The sequence below is a fragment of the Sorex araneus genome, chromosome 1 (genome assembly GCF_027595985.1).
Source record: "Sorex araneus isolate mSorAra2 chromosome 1, mSorAra2.pri, whole genome shotgun sequence".
Classification (NCBI taxonomy): domain Eukaryota; kingdom Metazoa; phylum Chordata; class Mammalia; order Eulipotyphla; family Soricidae; genus Sorex; species Sorex araneus.
Genome location: NC_073302.1, coordinates 52,090,906 through 52,110,563, shown reverse-complemented (window position 1 = coordinate 52,110,563; position 19,658 = coordinate 52,090,906). Strand labels below are relative to the sequence as shown.

Genomic DNA, 19,658 nt, shown 5'->3' with positions numbered 1-19,658 from the left:
AAACAATTGAAAACCTACTGTGACTCCTTCACAGGGAAATGATGTGATGGAAATAGCATTTTAGGCAATTACTCTGACAGCAGTGCAAAGGATTAACTCAAGCGAGGAGAACCTCAATTCTAAGCAGTCACTGAAGTAAGCTAATGTGAACGAAGACACTGAGTGTACAAACAGGGAGGGAAGGGATACTGAACCTCTGGAAACAGCAAATCTGATTTTGTGACCTAGATTAAAGATTGTGATTAAAGAATTGTGATCAGGGAAATTATGAAAAGAGAAAAGCTCAGCTCAACTGAAATGCAAACAGATTTAATGAGAGAGAGAGAGAAAAAAAATTTAATTATTTCCAACTACTTCAGTTTCTGGGGTGGAGCGATAGCACAGCTGTTGGGCGTTTGCCTTTCATGTGGCCGACCCGAGTTCGATTCCTCTGCCCCTCTCGGAGAGCCCAGCAAGCTACTGAGAGTATCGCGCCCGCACGGCAGAGCCTGGCAAGCTACCCATGCGTATTGGATATGCCAAAAACAGTAACAATAAGCTTCACATTGAGAGACGTTACTGTGCCCGCTCGAACAAATTGATGAACAATGGGATGACAGTGACAGTGACAGTGACCTCAGTTTCTACTCTTTCCAGAAAGAGTAGTGGAGTGTTTGGAGGTGTGGACAAGATGATGACTTTGGGAGAATTTTCGTGAAAGGAAGAGAGCACAGGCAGAGAGAGAATTGTAGTATTTCCTGCAGGACCAAAGATGGAACCCAAGAGGCAGACTGGACTGAGGACTTGGAGGGATTGGTGGTGTTTTTCCAGGAAAAGATGACTGTGTAGACTTATCAGCTATTTCTAGAAAAAGGTGATGTGCCCAGATAAATTTGCTAATTCTGAGCTGAACAAAGCTAAGCAAACTTTTTGGTTTAGAAAGTCTAAGGGCTGGAAAAATAGCACAGTAAGACATTTGCCTTGCATGTGTTTCATCCCTGGCATCCTATATGGTCCTCTGAACACTGCCAGGAGTAATCCCTGAACATTGCAGGTGTGCCTCCTCCACCCCCCCCCCCAAAAAAAAGGTCATATTTAATACCGATGAACAATTCTTTATATCTCTTTTAAGATTTATCTCTCCAAATAGGGCTCCATGTAGCTGATGTTCTACTTGACACTTGAATATTCATTTGACACCTAGTGCTTAGATAGCGAAAATGGAATTCCTGCTCTTTCTGCCTGTGAAATTTGTTTCTAGATTTCAATTGCTAGCAACTTTATTATTATTTTTTTTTCCCCACACCCAGGGTTTTCAGGGGTTACTTATGGCTCTGCACTCAGCAAACATGCCTGGCAGAGCTTGGGGGACCATTTGGGATGCCAGGGATCGAACCCAGGCTGGCCTGTGCAAGGCAAACACCCTACCTGTCACTCTGACCGTCTCCATTTTTTTCTGTCAGTGAAAAGTGGCCTTAGTAAGTAATGTATGAGTGGTTTAATTTTTAATGTAAAAGTGCCCTAAGAAGCTTAGATCAAAAGCTTTGAACTGTCATTGTCCTGAAATTTCACCTCTTTTTTCCTCTAGTTTTTTGGCAGCCACATGGACTTTACCTTCAGATATATTCAGCATCTCACAGTAGATCTATTGATTCTATTCAAGACTTACTCCTTTTCCCCCCTGTAGTAGCCATTCATAAATACGTGTCTACATTTAGAGTGTGGGCCAACATTCTAAAATGTCCACAAAGCCTTCTAATGTCAGCCTTCTCATTGACATGATGTCTCTTTCTCTTCCTCCTCCCTGCGTCTGACTCTTCTTGTTTTTTCTAGAGCAGTTCTTCCTCCTTCCTACCCTTCCCATAACTTTTTCCCCTGTAATATTTAGTTAGGTACGTGATTCACAGTACTAATAATCAAGTTTCAGGCATACCATTTTAGCACTATACCCACAACAAGAATATCAGTGTACCTCCACTAGTGTCTCAAGATCTTCTTGCCACACCACACCTTTGGCAAGTGGTTCTGTAGATAAATTTTCCTAGGCGCCCTTGCCATTGGCCATATTCTCCTAGATGCCCCTACCATCGGCCGTTTGTTATTTCCTTACTATGTTTCCTTATATTTCGCATATGAGAGAGATCATTCTGTATCCGCCCCTCTCCATTTGACTCACTTCACCTAGTATGATATGCTATAGTTTTATCCAGGTGGTGGTGCATTGCACAATTTCATCTTTTCTTACAGATAAGTATATTATAGTGTGTGTGTGTGTGTGTGTGTGTGTGTGTGTGTGTGTGTTTAAATCTACTCCTTAGTTCTAGAACAAGTGTTTTGTTTTCTTGTTTGTTTATTTTGGGCCTCACCCAGTGATGCTGAGGTTTGTGGCTCTACTTTGAGGAATTACTACTGGTGGTGCTCTGGGGCATTATATGGGATGCCCTGATCTAACCCAGGTTGGCCACATGCAAGGCAAACATATCCTACCCTCTGCACTATTGCGCAAACAAGATTTAAGTACTCAATTCAAGTACTTCATTCATATTTCAGACTTTTGCACTCACTATTTACTGTGCTTGTAAGACTTTCTAGTTACCCGTATGACTGTCTTCCAGAAGTCACTTTCCTTAGAAGGGACTGACTCTGACTTATGAATTTATAGCAGAAAATGTATCCTTCCTCCATTCTGCGTCTCTTTTAGTCTATGTGATCTACTTTCTTTTTTTTTTCTCTTTGCACTTATCACCGGGCTGTATTTTATGTATATTTTATTTGCTTAATAGACTTTAAGCTCCATGAATATAAGTTTTTCCGCTCACCCCCCCCACATACACACACAGACATTGGCGATGTTTAGGGGTTACTGCTGGCTCAGCACTCAGGAATTGAACCCAGGTTAGTCTTTTGCAAGACAATACTCTACCCGCTGTACTATTGCTTTGGTCCCCCTTTTTTTCTTTGTCAGTGCTACTTGAAATTGGCTTTGCTTGCCAGTATGGTTCAAGCATTTAGATTAGTGCTTGACATACAATTGGAGCCTAATGTTTGTTAAATGAGTGAATCTTCAAGATGGCTATATTTATCCTTACACAGTTTTCCCTCTCTCTCTATGGAGATTTCTTTTCCTTAGATTTCCTAGAATTTGTGACATTTTAAGACATCTTATGGAATTCCAAAGGGGACAATTCTAGGAAGGGTAGATAGATTGGCATAGCAGAGAAGTTAAAGAAATTTTCACCTGCCTAAGCTAATGAGTTGCACTACATTTTAGCACTGTTGTCCCATTGTTCATCGATTTGCTTGAGTGGGCACCACTAATGTCTCCAATGTGAGACTTGTTGCTACTGTTTTTGGCATATTGAATACGCCACGGGTAGCTTGCCAGGCTTTATCATGCGGGCGGGATACTCTTGGTAGCTTGCTGGACTCTCAAAGAGGGACAGAGGAATCGAATCCAGGTCGGCCGTGTGCAAGGCAAACACCCTACTCACTGTGCTATCGCTCCAGCCCAAGCTAATGAGTAGGCATTTGAAATTGCTATGTTGTTGGTTTGCAATATTATATAATTTTAGACTTGTAGCTTTGTTTGTGCATTTGGATTCATCGCATCTACCACTAAAATTCCAGTGCCATCCCTCTCGCCCACCCAAAAACCTCCTCTATTCCACAGCCCCATACCCTTTTTCTCCAGTAACCACCCTGATTTTCACTAAGTATTGTCAGAGTAATGAGAAAGAACTGATTTTCACTAAGTCAGGGAGCTAGTTTGGCTGTTTCTTTTCCCCAGTTCATATTTCATAAATGAACGAAACCATCTGGCAATTGTCTTTCATGTCTCTACTTATTTCTGTTAGCAAAATCGCTTCATGTTCCAGTCGTGTTTTTAGATGGGAATATAGTTTAAAGTTTTAGGACAAGTTGTTTCAGTGCTGTGAAATGTCAAATGAAAGGGAGTCAAGTTAGACCTGGACATTAAAGAAAAATACTTGGACCAACAATCCATTCTGAGAGTTTAACTTATAATGAGAAAGAACTGCAGGTTTAACGCAAGACATACTGATTTTTGAGGTCAGGAGAGTTTTACAGCCTCCTTGGATTAAGGTAATCTAGACTATAGGACTGATGTTAATTTTGATAGTTGTACTGTGATAAAAAGTACAGTTTTCAAAGTACTTTACGGTGGTGTGTTCAATACTACCTGAGAACTAGGTGAATTGGTAGCCTTAGGCAGTCTTCCCTACTTCACCACCTGTCCCCCTTCATCTTTATTAAATTATTTTTTCTTTTGAGAGCCAAGTAAGAATGCAGTGTGATATTAGTTAGTATTAAAAGTTGGTGCTAATTTGCTTGCTTGTTCCTCTTTTAGGAAACAAAGAAATCTGTTTTGACGTATGAGTTTCTAGTAATTTCTGTACCTCCTTCTCACCTTGACTTTACACTGGTCTCTAGCATTTGGATTAGTGCTTATATAAAAACTTGTTCCAAAGTGAGACATAGTATAAACAATTTTGTGAAAATCTGGTTATTTGTTTTTTAGAAATCTTGATCCATTAAATTAATTTCCAGAGCTTGGGAGATAGCTCAAAGGTCTGGAGCACTTAGTTTCTAGATGGGATCCCTGGCTTCAACCCCCAGGTACCATGTGCCCTCCTCTTGTCCTGCCAGCACCTCCCAGGAGTGGCCTTGGTTCTGGGTGTGCCCACAAAAGCTGCTTTATTTGACCCTAAACAATATTAATTAGTCTTTTCCTATTATGTGGTAGCACTGCCATCCCGTTGTTCATTGATTTGATTGAGCGGGCACCAGTAATGTTTCCATTTTGAGACTTGTTGTTACTGTTTTTGGCATATCGAATATGTCACAGGTAGCTTGCCAGGCTTTGCCGTGTGGGCAGGATACTCTCAGTAGCTTGCCGGGCTCTTTGAGAGGGACGGAGAAATCGAACCTGGCTCGGCCGTGCGTGCAAGGCAAACGCCCTACCCACTTGCTGTCGCTCCAGTTCATCATGTGGTTAAACATTTAAAATCATGTTATTTGGGTTTGAAACTTTGGGTGTTTCTAAGGTAGAAATCAATCAGTTTTATGATTAACAGGAAAAAGCAGAGCTGTTGGGCGTTTTTAGTTAGCTCATTCACTTATTTAGTTTTTGGGTCACACCCAGTGATGCTCAGGGGTTACACCTGGTTCTGCAGTCAGGAATCACTCCTGGTGATGCTTTGAGGATCATAGGGGGTGCCAGGGTCAGTCATGTGCAAGGCAAATGCCTTACCCTCAGAAGTACTATTGCTTCGACCCCTTTAGTTTAGTTCTTGCTTATGGAATTGAGTATTATAATTTTGGACAGAGAAGGGGATGCCAAGGATTACCCTGCAGAACCTTGTGCTTCTTTTCCATTATTGTTTTGGGAGGAACTCTCTTAGTGTTACTTGAGGAGTAGTTAGTTCATTTGATTAAACTCCATTTGTGGACTAACAATTATTCTTGTTTTGGAATATTACAGAATCTGCATACATTCATGTAAGAGAAGCACAATGTCCGATGATATCAGGAAAAGGTTTGACTTTCCAAATTCTCTTATCCAATCACAGGTAATTGTATTTATTTATTTGTGTTTGTTTTATAGTAACAAATGAGCCTTTTGGGGGGTTAGTGAATTGAACTACATGCATATGTACACATATATCTTGATGTAAAATAGTATTATTTATATATGAGGGGAGAGAGGGGGAGAGAGGAAGGGAGATCAGGGAGAGAAAGAAGAAAGAAAACATGGGTTGCTTTAGAGAGGAAGGGGAAAAGCTGAGAATATACATTTCCTCTATATTTCTGTCTACTAAATGTGTCTGAACTTTATATTTTTTACTCTAAATATTTTTATTTCCTCTACGTGGAGACATGCTATTCTATTAAATAAGTTTGATAGAATTAAATAAAACGTTTCATATTTTATTTATTTACATATAAAATTAAAAACATATTTTATTTAATTAAATAAAATGTTTTTTTCTCTCTCTATATAGAGAAAAGTAAACATTTAAAAACGACCAATCTCGGGGCCGGAGCGATAGCACAGCGGGTAGGGCGTTTGCCTTGCACGCGGCCGACCCAGGTTCGATCCTCGGCATCCCATATGGTCCCCCAAGCACCGCCAGGAGTAATTCCTGAGTGCAGAGCCAGGAGTAACCCCTGAGCATTGCTGGGTGTGACCCAAAAAGCAAAAAAAAAAAAAAATAAAAACGACCAATCTCACCCGGAGTGATAGCACAGCGGGTGGGGCGTTTGCCTTGCACGCGGCCAACCCGAGTTCAAATCCCAGCATCCCATATGGTCCCCTGAGCACCGCCAGGAGTAATTCCTGAGTGCAGAGCCAGGAATAACCCCTGTGCATTGCCAGGTGTGACCCAAAAACCTAAAAAAAAAAAAAAAACGACCAATCTCAGTTTCTGTTTATACCATCTTTTTTTTTCACAGAAAAATAAATAATTGCTTAACCTGGAGTCCCCTGAACCAGTATTCTTTTTTAATCTACAGTTAACTATTGGGTATAGAACTCAATGCTTGTGTATATCCAGAGTATGAGAGATTAATATTTTAAAGTTATAGATTCTACCCCTGTGCCATTGTTAGTAATAGTTTTTATTATGACATTCCATAATAAAATATCCAGATAAAAAATTTTGACCTATATGCTTTAATTGAAACAGGTGATTATATATGTGTGTGTGTGTGTGTGTATGTGTGTGTGTGTGTGTGAGAGAGAGAGAGAGAGAGAGAGAGAGAGAGAGAGAGAGGGAGAGAGAGAGAGAGAAGGATATTTTTTAATTATAAAGATAACAACAGAGAGGATTTTCTGCTGAGTCTTCTCCTAACTAGTGGCATTCTGGTTAATGAAGGTGCTGTAATAGCTGAATGTATTTTTTTGAGAGAGTAAAGCTTACCGACAGCTGAAGCCTGCCTGAAGACCTAACAACGCACAGCATCTTGGAGACTCCCAACAGCAAACTTCGGAGATGTCTTCTGTGAGAATTGACCTAGCTGGGTAGTGGGGAACCCTTCCATGAGGAGTAGCACACTCCTTATGCAAGATTCCCTTCTACCTGACTGGGTTGGATTCATAGCCTATGCAGCGTAGGTCCTTGCCACGAAGAAGAAGTCGAAGACTTGGACGATACTGTCTACAGTGTCTTGTCTTCCTGTGCCTGGAGTCCCTTCGTTAGAAAGTTAATCAAGAAATGGCTTTGTGTGTGACTGTTAAACGAGGGGGAAGTTGCATATGTATTATTCACGGTAGATGTCAACTTAAACTGTTGTACTGTGGAAAACTTAGGTAGCAGTATTGACTGATTTCGCCTTTGATTGTTGAATGTGTAGTCAACTTAGGCTCTTTTTTGATTTAGCAGCAGGATGAATTAGGGAAACTAAATTTGATGGACAACGGGGGAATGTTTATCATTAAACTTATTTTCTTTTGATCCTTTTTAAAAATATTGGATAGCTTTTAAAATACGTGTTGTGTTTCATATTGATTTTATTAGGTTCTTATAATCTATAATGTCCTCTCCAGTATACATTGTTCTTTTGTAATCACTACTCAATGTTAGCACCATATTTCATTGATTTACACACTGTATCTTTGAAATTGAGTTATATCTAGTAATTGATGGCAGAAGTTTTATATAGTTGATATTGCCTGCACATTTGTGAACTAGCCATAATTTTCAACATAGTCTAAAGGAGCTCTTTCATTATTATAAGGCCCCAAATTTAAATTATAAGCAGCACTGCATAATATAGATAAATTGGCAGCTTTTCTATTTTCTTTCAATATGATATATAAAATAATGGTACTTATTTCAGTTGGTGGCCAGTTATAGACAGTGAAATATGGTATATTTTGTAAATAGGAGTAAAACTACTCATTAGTTCTCATTTCTTGTTACTATCCCTTTAAGCCAGGAAGTAAAAGATAGTAAACTTAAATAAACTATATAATACAATTGAATGATATACATTGCAAAGCTGAGACTATTAAGCATTCAGGTCTCAATTTTTTTGTTGTTTTGCTTTTTGATTTTTGGCTTCTTGGGTCACACCTGGTGGTGCTCAGGGTTTTTTTCTGGTTCTGCTCTCAGGAAATTACTCCGGGCATTGCTTGGGGGCCTATATGGGATGCCTGGGATCAAACCCGGGTCGGCTGCATGCAAGGCAAACACCCTTCCTACTGTACTATCGCTCTGCCCCCACAATTCATTTCTAATGTGTGATAAAAAGAAATGAAGGAGTTGGCATCATGTTTTTTTTTTGTTATCTCTTTTGGCGACCTTGCAAGATTGACTAGTATTCCTTGCTACATTCCTGGGTCTCCAGTGCAGGATCAACAGTTGTGACAAAATTTTCTCCAGTGCGTGTTTTGGAGAGACCGTATTAATGGGTCAAACTCTTGCCTTGCATGCACCTGACCTGGGTTTTATCCCTGCCCTCCCATGGTTCCCTTGAGGACCGCCAGGAGTGATCCCTTAGCACCACTGTGTGTGACCCAAACTACCCTTGGCACCGAAAAAAAGTTTTCTCCAGTGCATACACAGAATGGCTGTCAGTGTTAGTAGCCTCCTGACTGTCAGACAGCCATCCTTGTTATTACTGAAGAAACATGACTTCATCTCATAGGATGACCATGAGGTGGTTGGAGGTAATGATGTTTATGTATTTATGTAATTACCATCCTTTTAAGAGTCATGAATTCAATTTGGAACTTTGTGGTCAAAGCAGAAAACTTCAAAAATTCCTAAGGCTTATTAAAGAACCAATATCTATGAAAAACTGGTAAAGAAAAGCAGAGCAGAGGGAGAATGGCCACGGTGGAGGGAAGAACATTTGGTTGACATCAGCAAGGGCTCTGATCCTAAAGATGGAGAAGAGTTTTCTCCATCTTTGTTAAGGGCATGATGAAGCATGATGGATTTCATTTAGATGCAAAGATGATTTAAGAGCTTTAAGGTTTCCTTTTGTCTCATGGCTTAATGGATTAAGCAATTTCAAATTATTTTCTAATACTACGTGACAGCAATTTGGATGGAAAAATCTGACAATTTTCTTAACATCCATGAAAAACAGTTAATGTTATTGGGTTTAAAAGAGGATAAAATGTTTACCTGAAGGGTTGCTAGGAAGATTAGAAATTATACATGTTGAGTGCCTAATGCAGTGCCTTCTTTGTAGCACACGCTCTGTAAGTGGGGATTTTGTCTATTGTCAGTCGGCATTTCCTTATAAAATTGAGCACTGATATTAATTACCTCCAAGTACACCCCTGGGAAAGTCCTTCTGAGGGAAGCATTCATTAATTTTGTTTGTTTTGTAGGCTGTGGGTCATCTTATTGCTGCAGTCCTAAAGGAAAATGGATTTTCAGAAAAGATCCATCAATCCACAAACCAGGTCTGTGTTTAACTTTTATTTTTCAGTTTTGTTCAGCTATTGCTACCAGCTGCATCACAAATGCACTTCTTTGTTCCCTGCACAATTCAAACTGCAGAGAGGATTTTGAGCTACGAGTAGCTCAGTACCTTTTTTTTTTTTAAAGCCTCATTTTTCTTTCAAAGTCTTTTAAACTATAAAATTTGGTTATAACAGACTCAAGGAATGAGATGTGCAAATGATGAAGGGGAATATTTTTCCGACTATTGGTGAGAAATAACCAGGGTGTGATGAGGATATGCATGTTTTAGAGAAGGTTCGGGGGGTTACCTCTGAGGGAATATTTTGCTTAATAGAGAAGTGAACATGATGGCTCTGGGTGGAGACTTCTCATGTTTTATGTAGACCCAAGTGTGAATTCTGAGCTGAAAATATGGCATTGACATTTAGAGCTTGTGGAAAAATTTTGTACCTTGGCATTTGGCAGGCGAAACTAAGAGTTGAAGTGTAGGAGGTTTTCATTGACCAGGGTTGTGCATTTTGATATGATAGTTAGGAACCTCTGCTAAAGTGGGTGCCCCAAGATATACACGCTGAAGAATATAGTTGATGAAACTATTTTTTTTTTCTTAAACAACAGAAATTGATTTTCTCTCCCTTTCTTTTGGTTAGCTTTTCCAAGTTACATTCCTTACAGCTTCTGCTGACATGTTGAATAAGGGCCGGGCATATTTCTTTAATTGGCATTTATCTGGTGTTTGCATGTAGTCATAGAAATTAGAATTTCTGAGAGCCCTGATCCTAATCCTGCACATAATTACATTATGTTCTCTGAGAAAATATAGTGGTGTTACTTAAACTGCCAGGATTATTGAATGTTGATTTCCTATAACTAAATGTTTCCTCCTCTCTTTATAAATGAATGCTTGCTTCTGCCAGGATACTTTGTTACCTGAAGCAACAGTTTGTTTGTTTGTTTATTTATTTATTTATTTATTTATTTATTTATTTATTTGCTTTTTGGGTCACACCTGGTGGTGCGGTGCACAGGGGTTACTCCTGGTTCATGCACTCAGGAATCACTCCTGGCAGTGCCTGGGGGACCATGTGAGATGCTGAGAATTGAAATTGGGTTGGCCTCATGCAAGGCAAACGCTCTACCCACTGTGATATTGCTCCAGTCCCTTATTCATTTATTTTGTGTGTCTGGCTACATGATAAAATAATGACATTTAGAACCTTTTGATAAGGTCCATACAGGTGAATAAAATTTCCTTCTAAATGAGAGGAGAAATGGAATACAAATATTTCTTTCCTGCAGAGACATTATTCTGCCGGGCTGGGGAAATAGCTCAAAGGTCTGAGCTCTCCTTGGCATGCACTGAGCTGAGGTTGATCCATGATAGCACATGAGCACCAAAGGGAGCCCCTCACCTTCCCACCTCACCCTGGTACTGAGCAGCTAGGAATAGTTCTGGAATACTGCTGAATGTGCACACACCAAAAGATAAACAAAAGTTCTTGTAAGGTCTTGAGGTTGAAAAAGCTCTCAGAGTCATCTCCATCAGGAAAGTGAGTACAATATGGCAGATAAGAATTTTAATATTTTTTTCTGGACTGGAGCGATAGCACAACGGGTAGGGCGTTTGCCCTGCATGTGGCCAACCTGGGTTTGATTCCTACGTCCCTCTCCGGGAGCCTGGCAAGCTACCAAGAGGATCCCGCCTGCATGGCAGAGCCTGGCAAGCTACTCGTGGCGTATTCGATATGTCAAAAACAGTAACAACAAATCTCACAATGGAGACGTTACTGGTGCCTGCTCAAAGAAATCGATAAACAATGGGAGGACAGTGCTACAGTGCTAATATTTTTTTCTCAGAATTAATATCTTTCCTTATGTCAGATGGAAAAAAGAATAGCTTAACTGTATTTTCTTTTCCTTTCTCTCTCTCTCTCTCTCTCTCTTTTTTTTTTTGCTTTTGTTTTTTTGGGCCACACCTGGTGTTCCTCAGGGATTACTCCTGGCTCTGTGCTGAGGAATCACTGCTAGTGGTGTTCAGGGGACCACATGGGTTGCTGGGGATTGAACCCAGGTCGGCTGCTGTACTATTTCTTTGCCCTCTTGTGTCTAGAGTGAAGATGGACAGAGGAGGAAAGAAATCAAGGAGGGAAGTAAAGGAAAAGTAATGGGTGAACAGGCATCAGCTAGCTTTAGTTAGGCCAGTGATATGAATGAGGAGTACCGCCATATAGCCAAGACACAGACTCAACAAAACAGAACATGAGATCTAAGTGGCAACCCCTGAAACTTTGTAATGTGCCTGTCAAGTTGACAGGCAAGAATGAAGTAGGGGTTGGGGTGGAGAGGGACTCTGGGAACACCGGTGGAGGGAAGTTGGCACTACCGAAGGAATTGGTGTTGAATTATTGTATGCCTAAAACTCAGCTATCTGTAACTTTGCAAATCATGGTTCTTTAATAAAAGTTAAAAAAAAAGTAATTAAAAAAACGGGAACCCCTCTCCCCACAAGACCCCCCCCGAAGAAACAGGGCAGGAAGATGGGAAAAATGATAGAACACATGCCTACCACGTGTGAGGCCCTGGGTTTGATTCCTGGAGCTGCGCCACCAGGGATGACTCGGCTGGAGTCTGCACTCTTCACTGCTGCTCTGAGCACTGAAGTTCAGGCCTGAATGGCTGCACCACTGGGAATGGCATCTCTGTCTATTAAAAAATGATGCAACAGCGACCTCCGCTCTCTCCCTCCCACCCCTGAACTGCATATAAATCTGAACAAACTTAATCCACCACCCTCAAATATAAATTTATTATTAGAGGTGAACCATTTTGGGAATTGTGGGTGCTTGAAAGTTATGAAATTTAGAACCTCTGCTTTAAAAAATTTTTTTTTCCTTTTGGGTCATATCCAGCGATGCACAGCACTCCTGGCTGTGCACTCAGGAATTACCCTGGCTCAGGGTTCCATATGGGATGCTGGGAATCGAACCCGGGTTGGCTGTGTGCAAGGCAAAAACGCCCTACCTGCTGCGCTATCGCTCTAGCTCCTTAAAAGAATTTTTAAAAAGTGAACTTAAATTTACTTCTGGTGCTTTCCTCTGCAAGATAATAGCTTCACAACTGAAGGGGAGGGCAAGGTCGCCGTTTCTTTTTTGGGTAAAAGAAGTTGAGTAGGCATTTGTTGGCACTCATGAAACTGCAGTTTGTTGGTAGCCTGCTCTATTTTGCTTTCCCCGCTCTGGGCTGGCATCAGTAAATTGAGATAGATACCATTTACATGTTAATGGTAGTGGTTGGTAATGGATGTTCTTGAAACTCTTACTATTAGATAAGTCTTGAGACATAGTTATGAGTTTGGACTTCAGCTTAAACTTTAATTTTTTTTTTTTTTAGTTTTTGGGCCTTGTGGTGCTCAGGGCTTACTCTTAGCTCTGTGCTCAGGGCACCATATGAGGTGCCAGGGATCAAACCTGGGTCAGCCAGGTGCAAGGCAAATACTCTACCTGCAGTACTAACACTCTGGCCCAGAGACTAAATTTTTTTTTTGTTTTTGACTTTTTGGGTCACACTCAGTGATGCTCAGCGATTATTCCTGCCTCTGCACTCAGTTACTCCTGGTGGTGCTTGGAGAACCGTATGGAGTCCAGGTCTGTCGTATGCAAGGCAAATGCCCTTCCTGCTGTACAATCGCTTTGGCCCCCAAATTCTTGTGCTGATACTATTGGTGTCTGCCTAAATAGCTTGGCCAGAGCACTGTGCTACAGCCAAATCTTGGTTTTGATGCCTGTTAGGTTTGTCGTGTTGCTAGAGTTCAGGTCATACCCTTACCTGCCGTCAGGCTTCCATCTGCAGCCAAGATGTGATGAGAGACATTTGACATATTAGGACACACCCATGATCTCTCTTTACTTTATGGGGTAGCAACAGCATCAATATTGGTAAGCTTGCTTGTCTACTGTGAACAAATGGTACTTTGAAGAATGGTTGAGAAGGATTGTGTGCGCATTTAATCCCTGGTTTGATTGCAGACACCTGCGTTGAACTTGCTCTGGGAGAAGTGTTGCAGTGACAGCGTGGTGGTCCGTACAGCCTGCTGTGAGAGCCTGGTGGCACTTGTCGCTCAGGAGCATGCGGAATTCAGCTATGTTCTCAATGGGATACTCAACCTCATCCCCTCCGCCAGGTACTCTTTCCTTCATGTTGGATCTAATCCCACTTCAAATGTTTTTGTTTGTTTTGGGGCCACATCCAGCTGTGCTTGGGGTTTTCTCCTGGATCACTCCTGGTGCTGTTTGGGCTACTGTTTGGGTTGCTGGAGATCACATAGACCTGGGTTGGCAGTGGGTACCAGTTTGATTTTTGAGGAAGAAATTTCCCAATTCGCCCATAAGGGTCAACATTCACCCTTCTTTTTCTTTAAAAAAGTCATATACTTGGTATTTATTTTGAGGAGGTCTTTCTACTGGTCCTTGGGAGACACCAGGACTCCACCAGCAGTGCTCGGTGTTCAGAAGGCCATGTAGGACAGGAGATGGAAGCCAGGGTGTTGTACATCCAACCCATTGAGCTCTCTCCTGGGCCCTGCACTTGATATTTGTCTGTTATGGTTATAGTAGACAGAAATAAAAGCCAGTAAGGGACTATGTTTTTGCCCCACATATATTGGAAGTATTGTGTATATATCCATCTTAATTGTAGCGCAGATGTACTAATTTAAATTTGACAATTTGAAAATTGTGATCCTTGGCTGTACTTAAATTTGAGAGATCTGCTTAAATTTACCATTTTTGTTTTTATGAAGAAAATAGCTAAGTATCTTAGAATTTAAACGAAAGTGCAAATTTCTGACATTTGAAGAAGGAAGAATTGCCTGCGAAAAGTTTTGTTTCTACAGTGTAAAGCATATATACTACATACACTGTATTGGCAATGCTTGGGCAACCTTTGGCATTGGTATATATTAGAAGATAACAGCATTTATTCATTTGAAAGTTTTTTTTTGTTATTTTTTGCCTTGACTTTCCCCACCCTCAGTTATTTCAAGTAAGTAATGTATTGTTCTTTGCATTTATTTGGTTATGTCCTTGTTCTGTGGTTGGGGGCCCTTCGAAGTGTTGTTTGGGAGGCCAAGGCATTTACCCCAGCAATTCTTGGCTAAGCAGGCCTGAAGGTCAATGCAAGATACGGAAGGTGTCCTGCTGCTTGGCATTTGTAGTGCTAGGGATTACTTGTGCCATCCTGCTAACATGTGGGGATTTCCAGGTAGCATGTAGCGATGCTCTGGAGACCATGTGGTGGCAGGAACAATACTGGGATTGGCCACATGCAAAGCATGTGCCTTAACCCCAGACTTTTGCTTAGCACCGGACCATGTTTAGTTCATTTAAATATGGAAGATAATAGGATGATATGGATAAATGAAGCACACTCATTTCAAGATGGTCAAACAAGAGCATATTTGAGCCATCCTGTGGAAATAAACAATTTGTAAAAAATGTCCTCTGAAAAGATGCTATTGCATTTCAAGAAATGGTCTTGATTGGTGGGTGGGAAACACTTGGGCACTGTGTATTGGTGGAGGGAAGTGGACACTGGTGAAGGGATGGTGTTGAAACATTTTTTGTATTATTGTATACCTAAAACTCAACTATCAATAACTATAAATCATGGCTCTTTAATAATTTTTGTTTTAATAAATGAAAAAAAAAAGAAACCTGATCATGGGTAACTTTGTAATTTCACAGTGATTAAATTAAAAAAAAAAAGGAAAAAAAGAAATGGTCTTGATCTATTAGTTTTTGGCTCTGCCCACTTTAGGACATTTGGATTTCTGTTCCATATCCCCTTCTCCCAGCTCTTACCCAACTCTTATCTCCTTCTCAGTGAAGAGACATTGTTTGCCCAGTGTTTTTAATGCAATTTTGTTGATAGTATTATTGTTATCTAAATTTGAATCCTCACCCTATCCTGCCATCAGTGGGCCTGGAGAATAGCTATATCTCCCTAATTTATGGAAGATGCCTTCTTGGGCTTGAAATATATTAGGTGAAATAACTTATTCTTATTTATTTATTTATTTATTTTCTCTTTGGTCACACCTGGAGATGCACAGGGGTTACTCTTGGCTCTGTACCCAGGAATTACGGGATGCTTGGAATTAAACCCGGGTTGGTTGTGTGCAAGGCAAATGCCCTATCCGCTCTGCTATCGCTCTAGCCTCACTTCTTAATTTTTAACATATTAAAATGTTATTTTGGGGCTGGAGCAATCGCACAGCAGGTAGGGCGTTTGCCTTGCACATGGCCGACCCGGGTTCAATCCCCAGCATCCCATATGGTCCCCTAAGCACCACCAGGGGTAATTCCTGAGTGCAGAGCCAGGAGTAACCCCTGAGCATCTCCAGGTGTGACCCAAAAAGCAAAAAAAAAAAATGTCATCTTAAAATATTTTAAATGGCAAAATAGCATTTTATGACAGAAGTCAGTTTTGATTTTTTGGGAATTCTTTACAATTTTTTGAAAGTTGATTTTTCTTTCTATTCTATTATAGTTATAATCTAAATCCTTTAGTATGGCACATAGTTCTAGTCTTCCATTCAACCTGCATTTCCTCCAGCAACCCTTGTCTAGCCATACACAACTGTTTCCTATTACTGAGCCTTTGTGTATACTTTTATCTACACGGAACATTCCTTCCCTCTTTTGACATCATCTCTATCCTTCAAAGCTCAAAACAAATGTCACCCTTCTGGTCTAATACTTCCCTTGTTGAGCGACTTCCTCTTTCAGAGATTTAATTTTTAAAAATCTCTAGCACATTTTTGATAGCAGATGACTAAATATTTATGAATGAGTAAGAGTTTTATCATAGCTAAATTTGTACTCATTTTTTTTTGTCTTTGTGTGTTTGTGTGTGTTTATACATACTTTTGGAAGAATATTATTAAATACACATAAAAGAAGACTTTAACAAAGCTAAGGTTTAATGTAGTTTTTTGTAACTTAGTGACTTTCAGCAACTTACCTAAATTTTTTTTTTCTTTTTGGGTCACACCTGGTGATGCACAGGGGTCACTTCAGGCTCTGCACTCAGGAATTACCCCTGGCGGTGCTTAGAGGATCATATGGGATGCTGGGAATTGAACCTGGTCGGCCGCATGCAAGGCAAATACCCTACCCGCTGTGCTATCACTCCAGCCCCGACTTACCTAAATTTTTGCCTTACTCCTTTGTCAGACTGAGGTTTTGGTATATTCCTCTTTTTTTATTTTGTTTTTTGTTTTTGGGTCATGCCTGGTGGTTCTCAGGGATCCCTCCTGGCAGTATTTGGGGTTCATATGTGGTGCTGGGGATTGAACACCTGGGCTGGCCATGTGCAAGGCAAGCACTCTACTGTACTATCACTCTATCCCTCCCTCCCTCCCTCCCTCCCTTCCTTCCTTCCTTCCTTCCTTCCTTCCTTCCTTCCTTCCTTCCTTCCTTCCTTCCTTCCTTCCTTCCTTCCTTTCTTCCTTCCTTCCTTCCTTCCTTCCTCCCTCCCTCCCTCCCTCCCTCCCTCCCTCCCTCCCTTCCTCTCTTCCTCCTTCCTTCCTTCCATTAATTTTTATTGATAAATCTTAATTTTATCTAAATAACTTATTGCTTTATAAATTCACAAATTTGAAATCTGCTTGCTTGTACCTTTGACTCTGTTCAAGAGAGAGAAAATTAGCACAGCAGGTAGGGCGTTTGCCTTGCACGTGGCTGACCCGGGTTCAATTCCCAGCATCCCAGATGGTCCCCTGTGCACTGCCAGGAGTAATTCCTGAGTGCAGAGCCAGGAGTAACCCCTGAGCATTGCTGGGTGTGACCCAAAAAGAAAAAAAAAAAACTCTAGAAAATCATAGCAAGTTTATTGGTGAAGGTTATCACTCACACATGAATATAAGTCCACCATTACTATTGTAAACTGAAAAGCGTAAATTTTGCTGATTGTGAATCAGGGTAGTCTGTATGTAATTTTCTCATAACATTTGATTAAAATCCAAGCCTATGCTCTCCGTTGAGCGCGTATCATCTTCTAGCCTCTGTGTTTCTTTGCTTGCCTGTTTCCACTCTGAGGAGCCTGTGTTCTCTCTTGACCGCATATTTTTCTCTCCCCTCACGTCTTTCTAAATAAGTTTCAATAATATCTATCTTGCTTCTCTCTCTCTCTCTCTCTCTCTCTCTCTCTCTGTATATGTATGTGTATTATATATTTAATGTTTTAAAGTTTTTAAATTAAAAAAAATTGGGGAGACCTTCCAAGAGTCTTGACTCTTGACCTCAAGAGTCAAGAGGTCTGGCCAAACAAGCTATCGGTTCAGGAGAAGGGTCCAAAGATTAACACTACTTGGGTACTGCAGTGCCAGGGTTATCTGAGCCATCCCCAAGGTGTTTGGGGCCTCCAGGTTTGCACCCAGTGATGCTTAGGGGACCACGTGGTCAGGAATCGAACCTGAGTTGAGTACATTCCAGGCAGGCACCCTAATGACTGTACTACCTTCTAGTTTCTCTAGTTTTAGAGTAAATGATACATTCACTGTGCAAAATATTAGAAAGGGCATATGGGGCAAAGTCTTTGAACTACTCCTGTATCTCAGTTTTTCCTCTTAGAGGTTGAATTCTTCCTTGGTCTTATCCTTTTAAAGGATATTAAATCTTATTATCCCTGCACATATATCCAAACATTTAATGTGGATACTTTTTCTCTTAGGAATAGAATTTGCTGCTAAATATATAAACTGTTGGGGCTGGAGCAATAGCACCACAGGTAGGGTGTTTGCCTTGCATGCAGCCGACCCTGGTTCGATTCCCAGCATTCTATATGGTCCCCTGAGCACCGCCAGGGCTGATTCCTGAATGCAGAACCAGGAGTAACCCCTGTGCATCACCGGGTGTGACCCAAAAAGCAAAATAAATAAATAAATAGTTAAAAAAGTAAATATACAGATTATTTTGTTTTTAATTTTTTTTTAAAAAACTTCATAGCAGTTTTGGGCTCACAGCAAAGCTGAGGTGAAGTATAGATATTTCCTATATATCCAACATCTGACATACTTAGCCACCCATTATCAGTTACCTTCCATCAAAGTGGCATTTTTGTTATAATTGATGGACCTACACTGATATAATCACCCAAAATTCATATTTCAGCAAAAGATACTCTTGGTACTGTACATTCTTTGTTCAAACACATAGTGACATATGTCCATTATTTTAGTATTAGATACAGTATTCAAACTATACTTTGCATTTTATTTGGGGTTGATGCTGGCATCCTGGGGGCCCCTCCTGGTGATCCACAGTAACCACCAAGCAGTTCAAAATGAGGTCTAAGGGATGGGGTGCTGGTTAGATTCTGTGATGCTGTGGTTTCCTGGGCCATCCAAGTGGTCCTCCGTGCCTTCTAGGGCCATACCTGGCAGTGTTTGGGGTCTTTAAGGTTATGTCCAGTGATGCTTGAAGGACCAGGTGGTGCCTGGGTTCAAACCAGGGTTGGGTAGCTAGTTTGCCTGCACCTGGCTGCTCATCAGGCGAAGCCAGGCTGGGATGCTTCTGTGGCCTGATGATCCTTGCAAGGCTGAGGCTTTTGTCAAATGTTCAACCATTCGGGCCGGGATTGAGCACGTACATGCAGCTTTCTTTCACTTGGGACTGCACCTGTCAGCCAGCCAGCCAGTTTCTTCTCTCTCTCTCTCTCTCTCTCTCTCTCTCTCTCTTTCTCTCTCTCTCTCTGCTTAGATAGGCAGCTTTTGCCCAGTTGTGGGTAGATTCCCACTACTGGTAAGTTTCGAAAGCTCCCTGCCAGCTTAGAGGAAGCTCCCCTCACATATGTCAATCTTGGACTCAGGGTTGTGGCACTAGTCAACTTGCCCCATGACTGCAGTGGGCAAAGCAGTCTCTGCCCTCCCTCCTCCTTGGGAGCACTCTGCTTCACTGAGCTGTGGTCATTGTTCCTCCATGTTTATGGCAATGAACACTGGAAGATCATCAGTCTTTCTAGTTTATCTTCTATTTATCCTCATATAATATTTTGTGTTTAATTCTGTTCATTCAATGGTCTCCCTGTCTTGTTTCCATTACTTTTAAAGAGTCTATGGAAATTTGGCCAAATATAGGAGGAAGCCGGGCCTATTATGCAAATATGAAAATCTTATCAACTAAAGGATCCTGAAGGAACATTTTAAGAAGTTTCTCTCTTTTCTCTTTGGTGGGGGGATGATTC

At 41.0% G+C, this 19,658-nt stretch overlaps 1 protein-coding gene across 2 annotated transcripts in view; it reads left to right on the top strand.

The window, feature by feature from the left end:
- FOCAD (focadhesin) overlaps positions 1-19,658 on the top strand; it is a 323,158-nt gene that overhangs the window by 25,486 nt on the left and 278,014 nt on the right. For both annotated transcript variants that reach the window (XM_055131110.1, XM_055131118.1), the window contains exons 2-4: positions 5,480-5,567; positions 9,341-9,415; positions 13,442-13,596. In XM_055131110.1, the coding sequence (XP_054987085.1) occupies positions 5,511-5,567; positions 9,341-9,415; positions 13,442-13,596 (287 nt within the window). In that variant the 5' untranslated portion in view covers positions 5,480-5,510. The remainder of the gene's footprint in view (positions 1-5,479; positions 5,568-9,340; positions 9,416-13,441; positions 13,597-19,658) is intronic.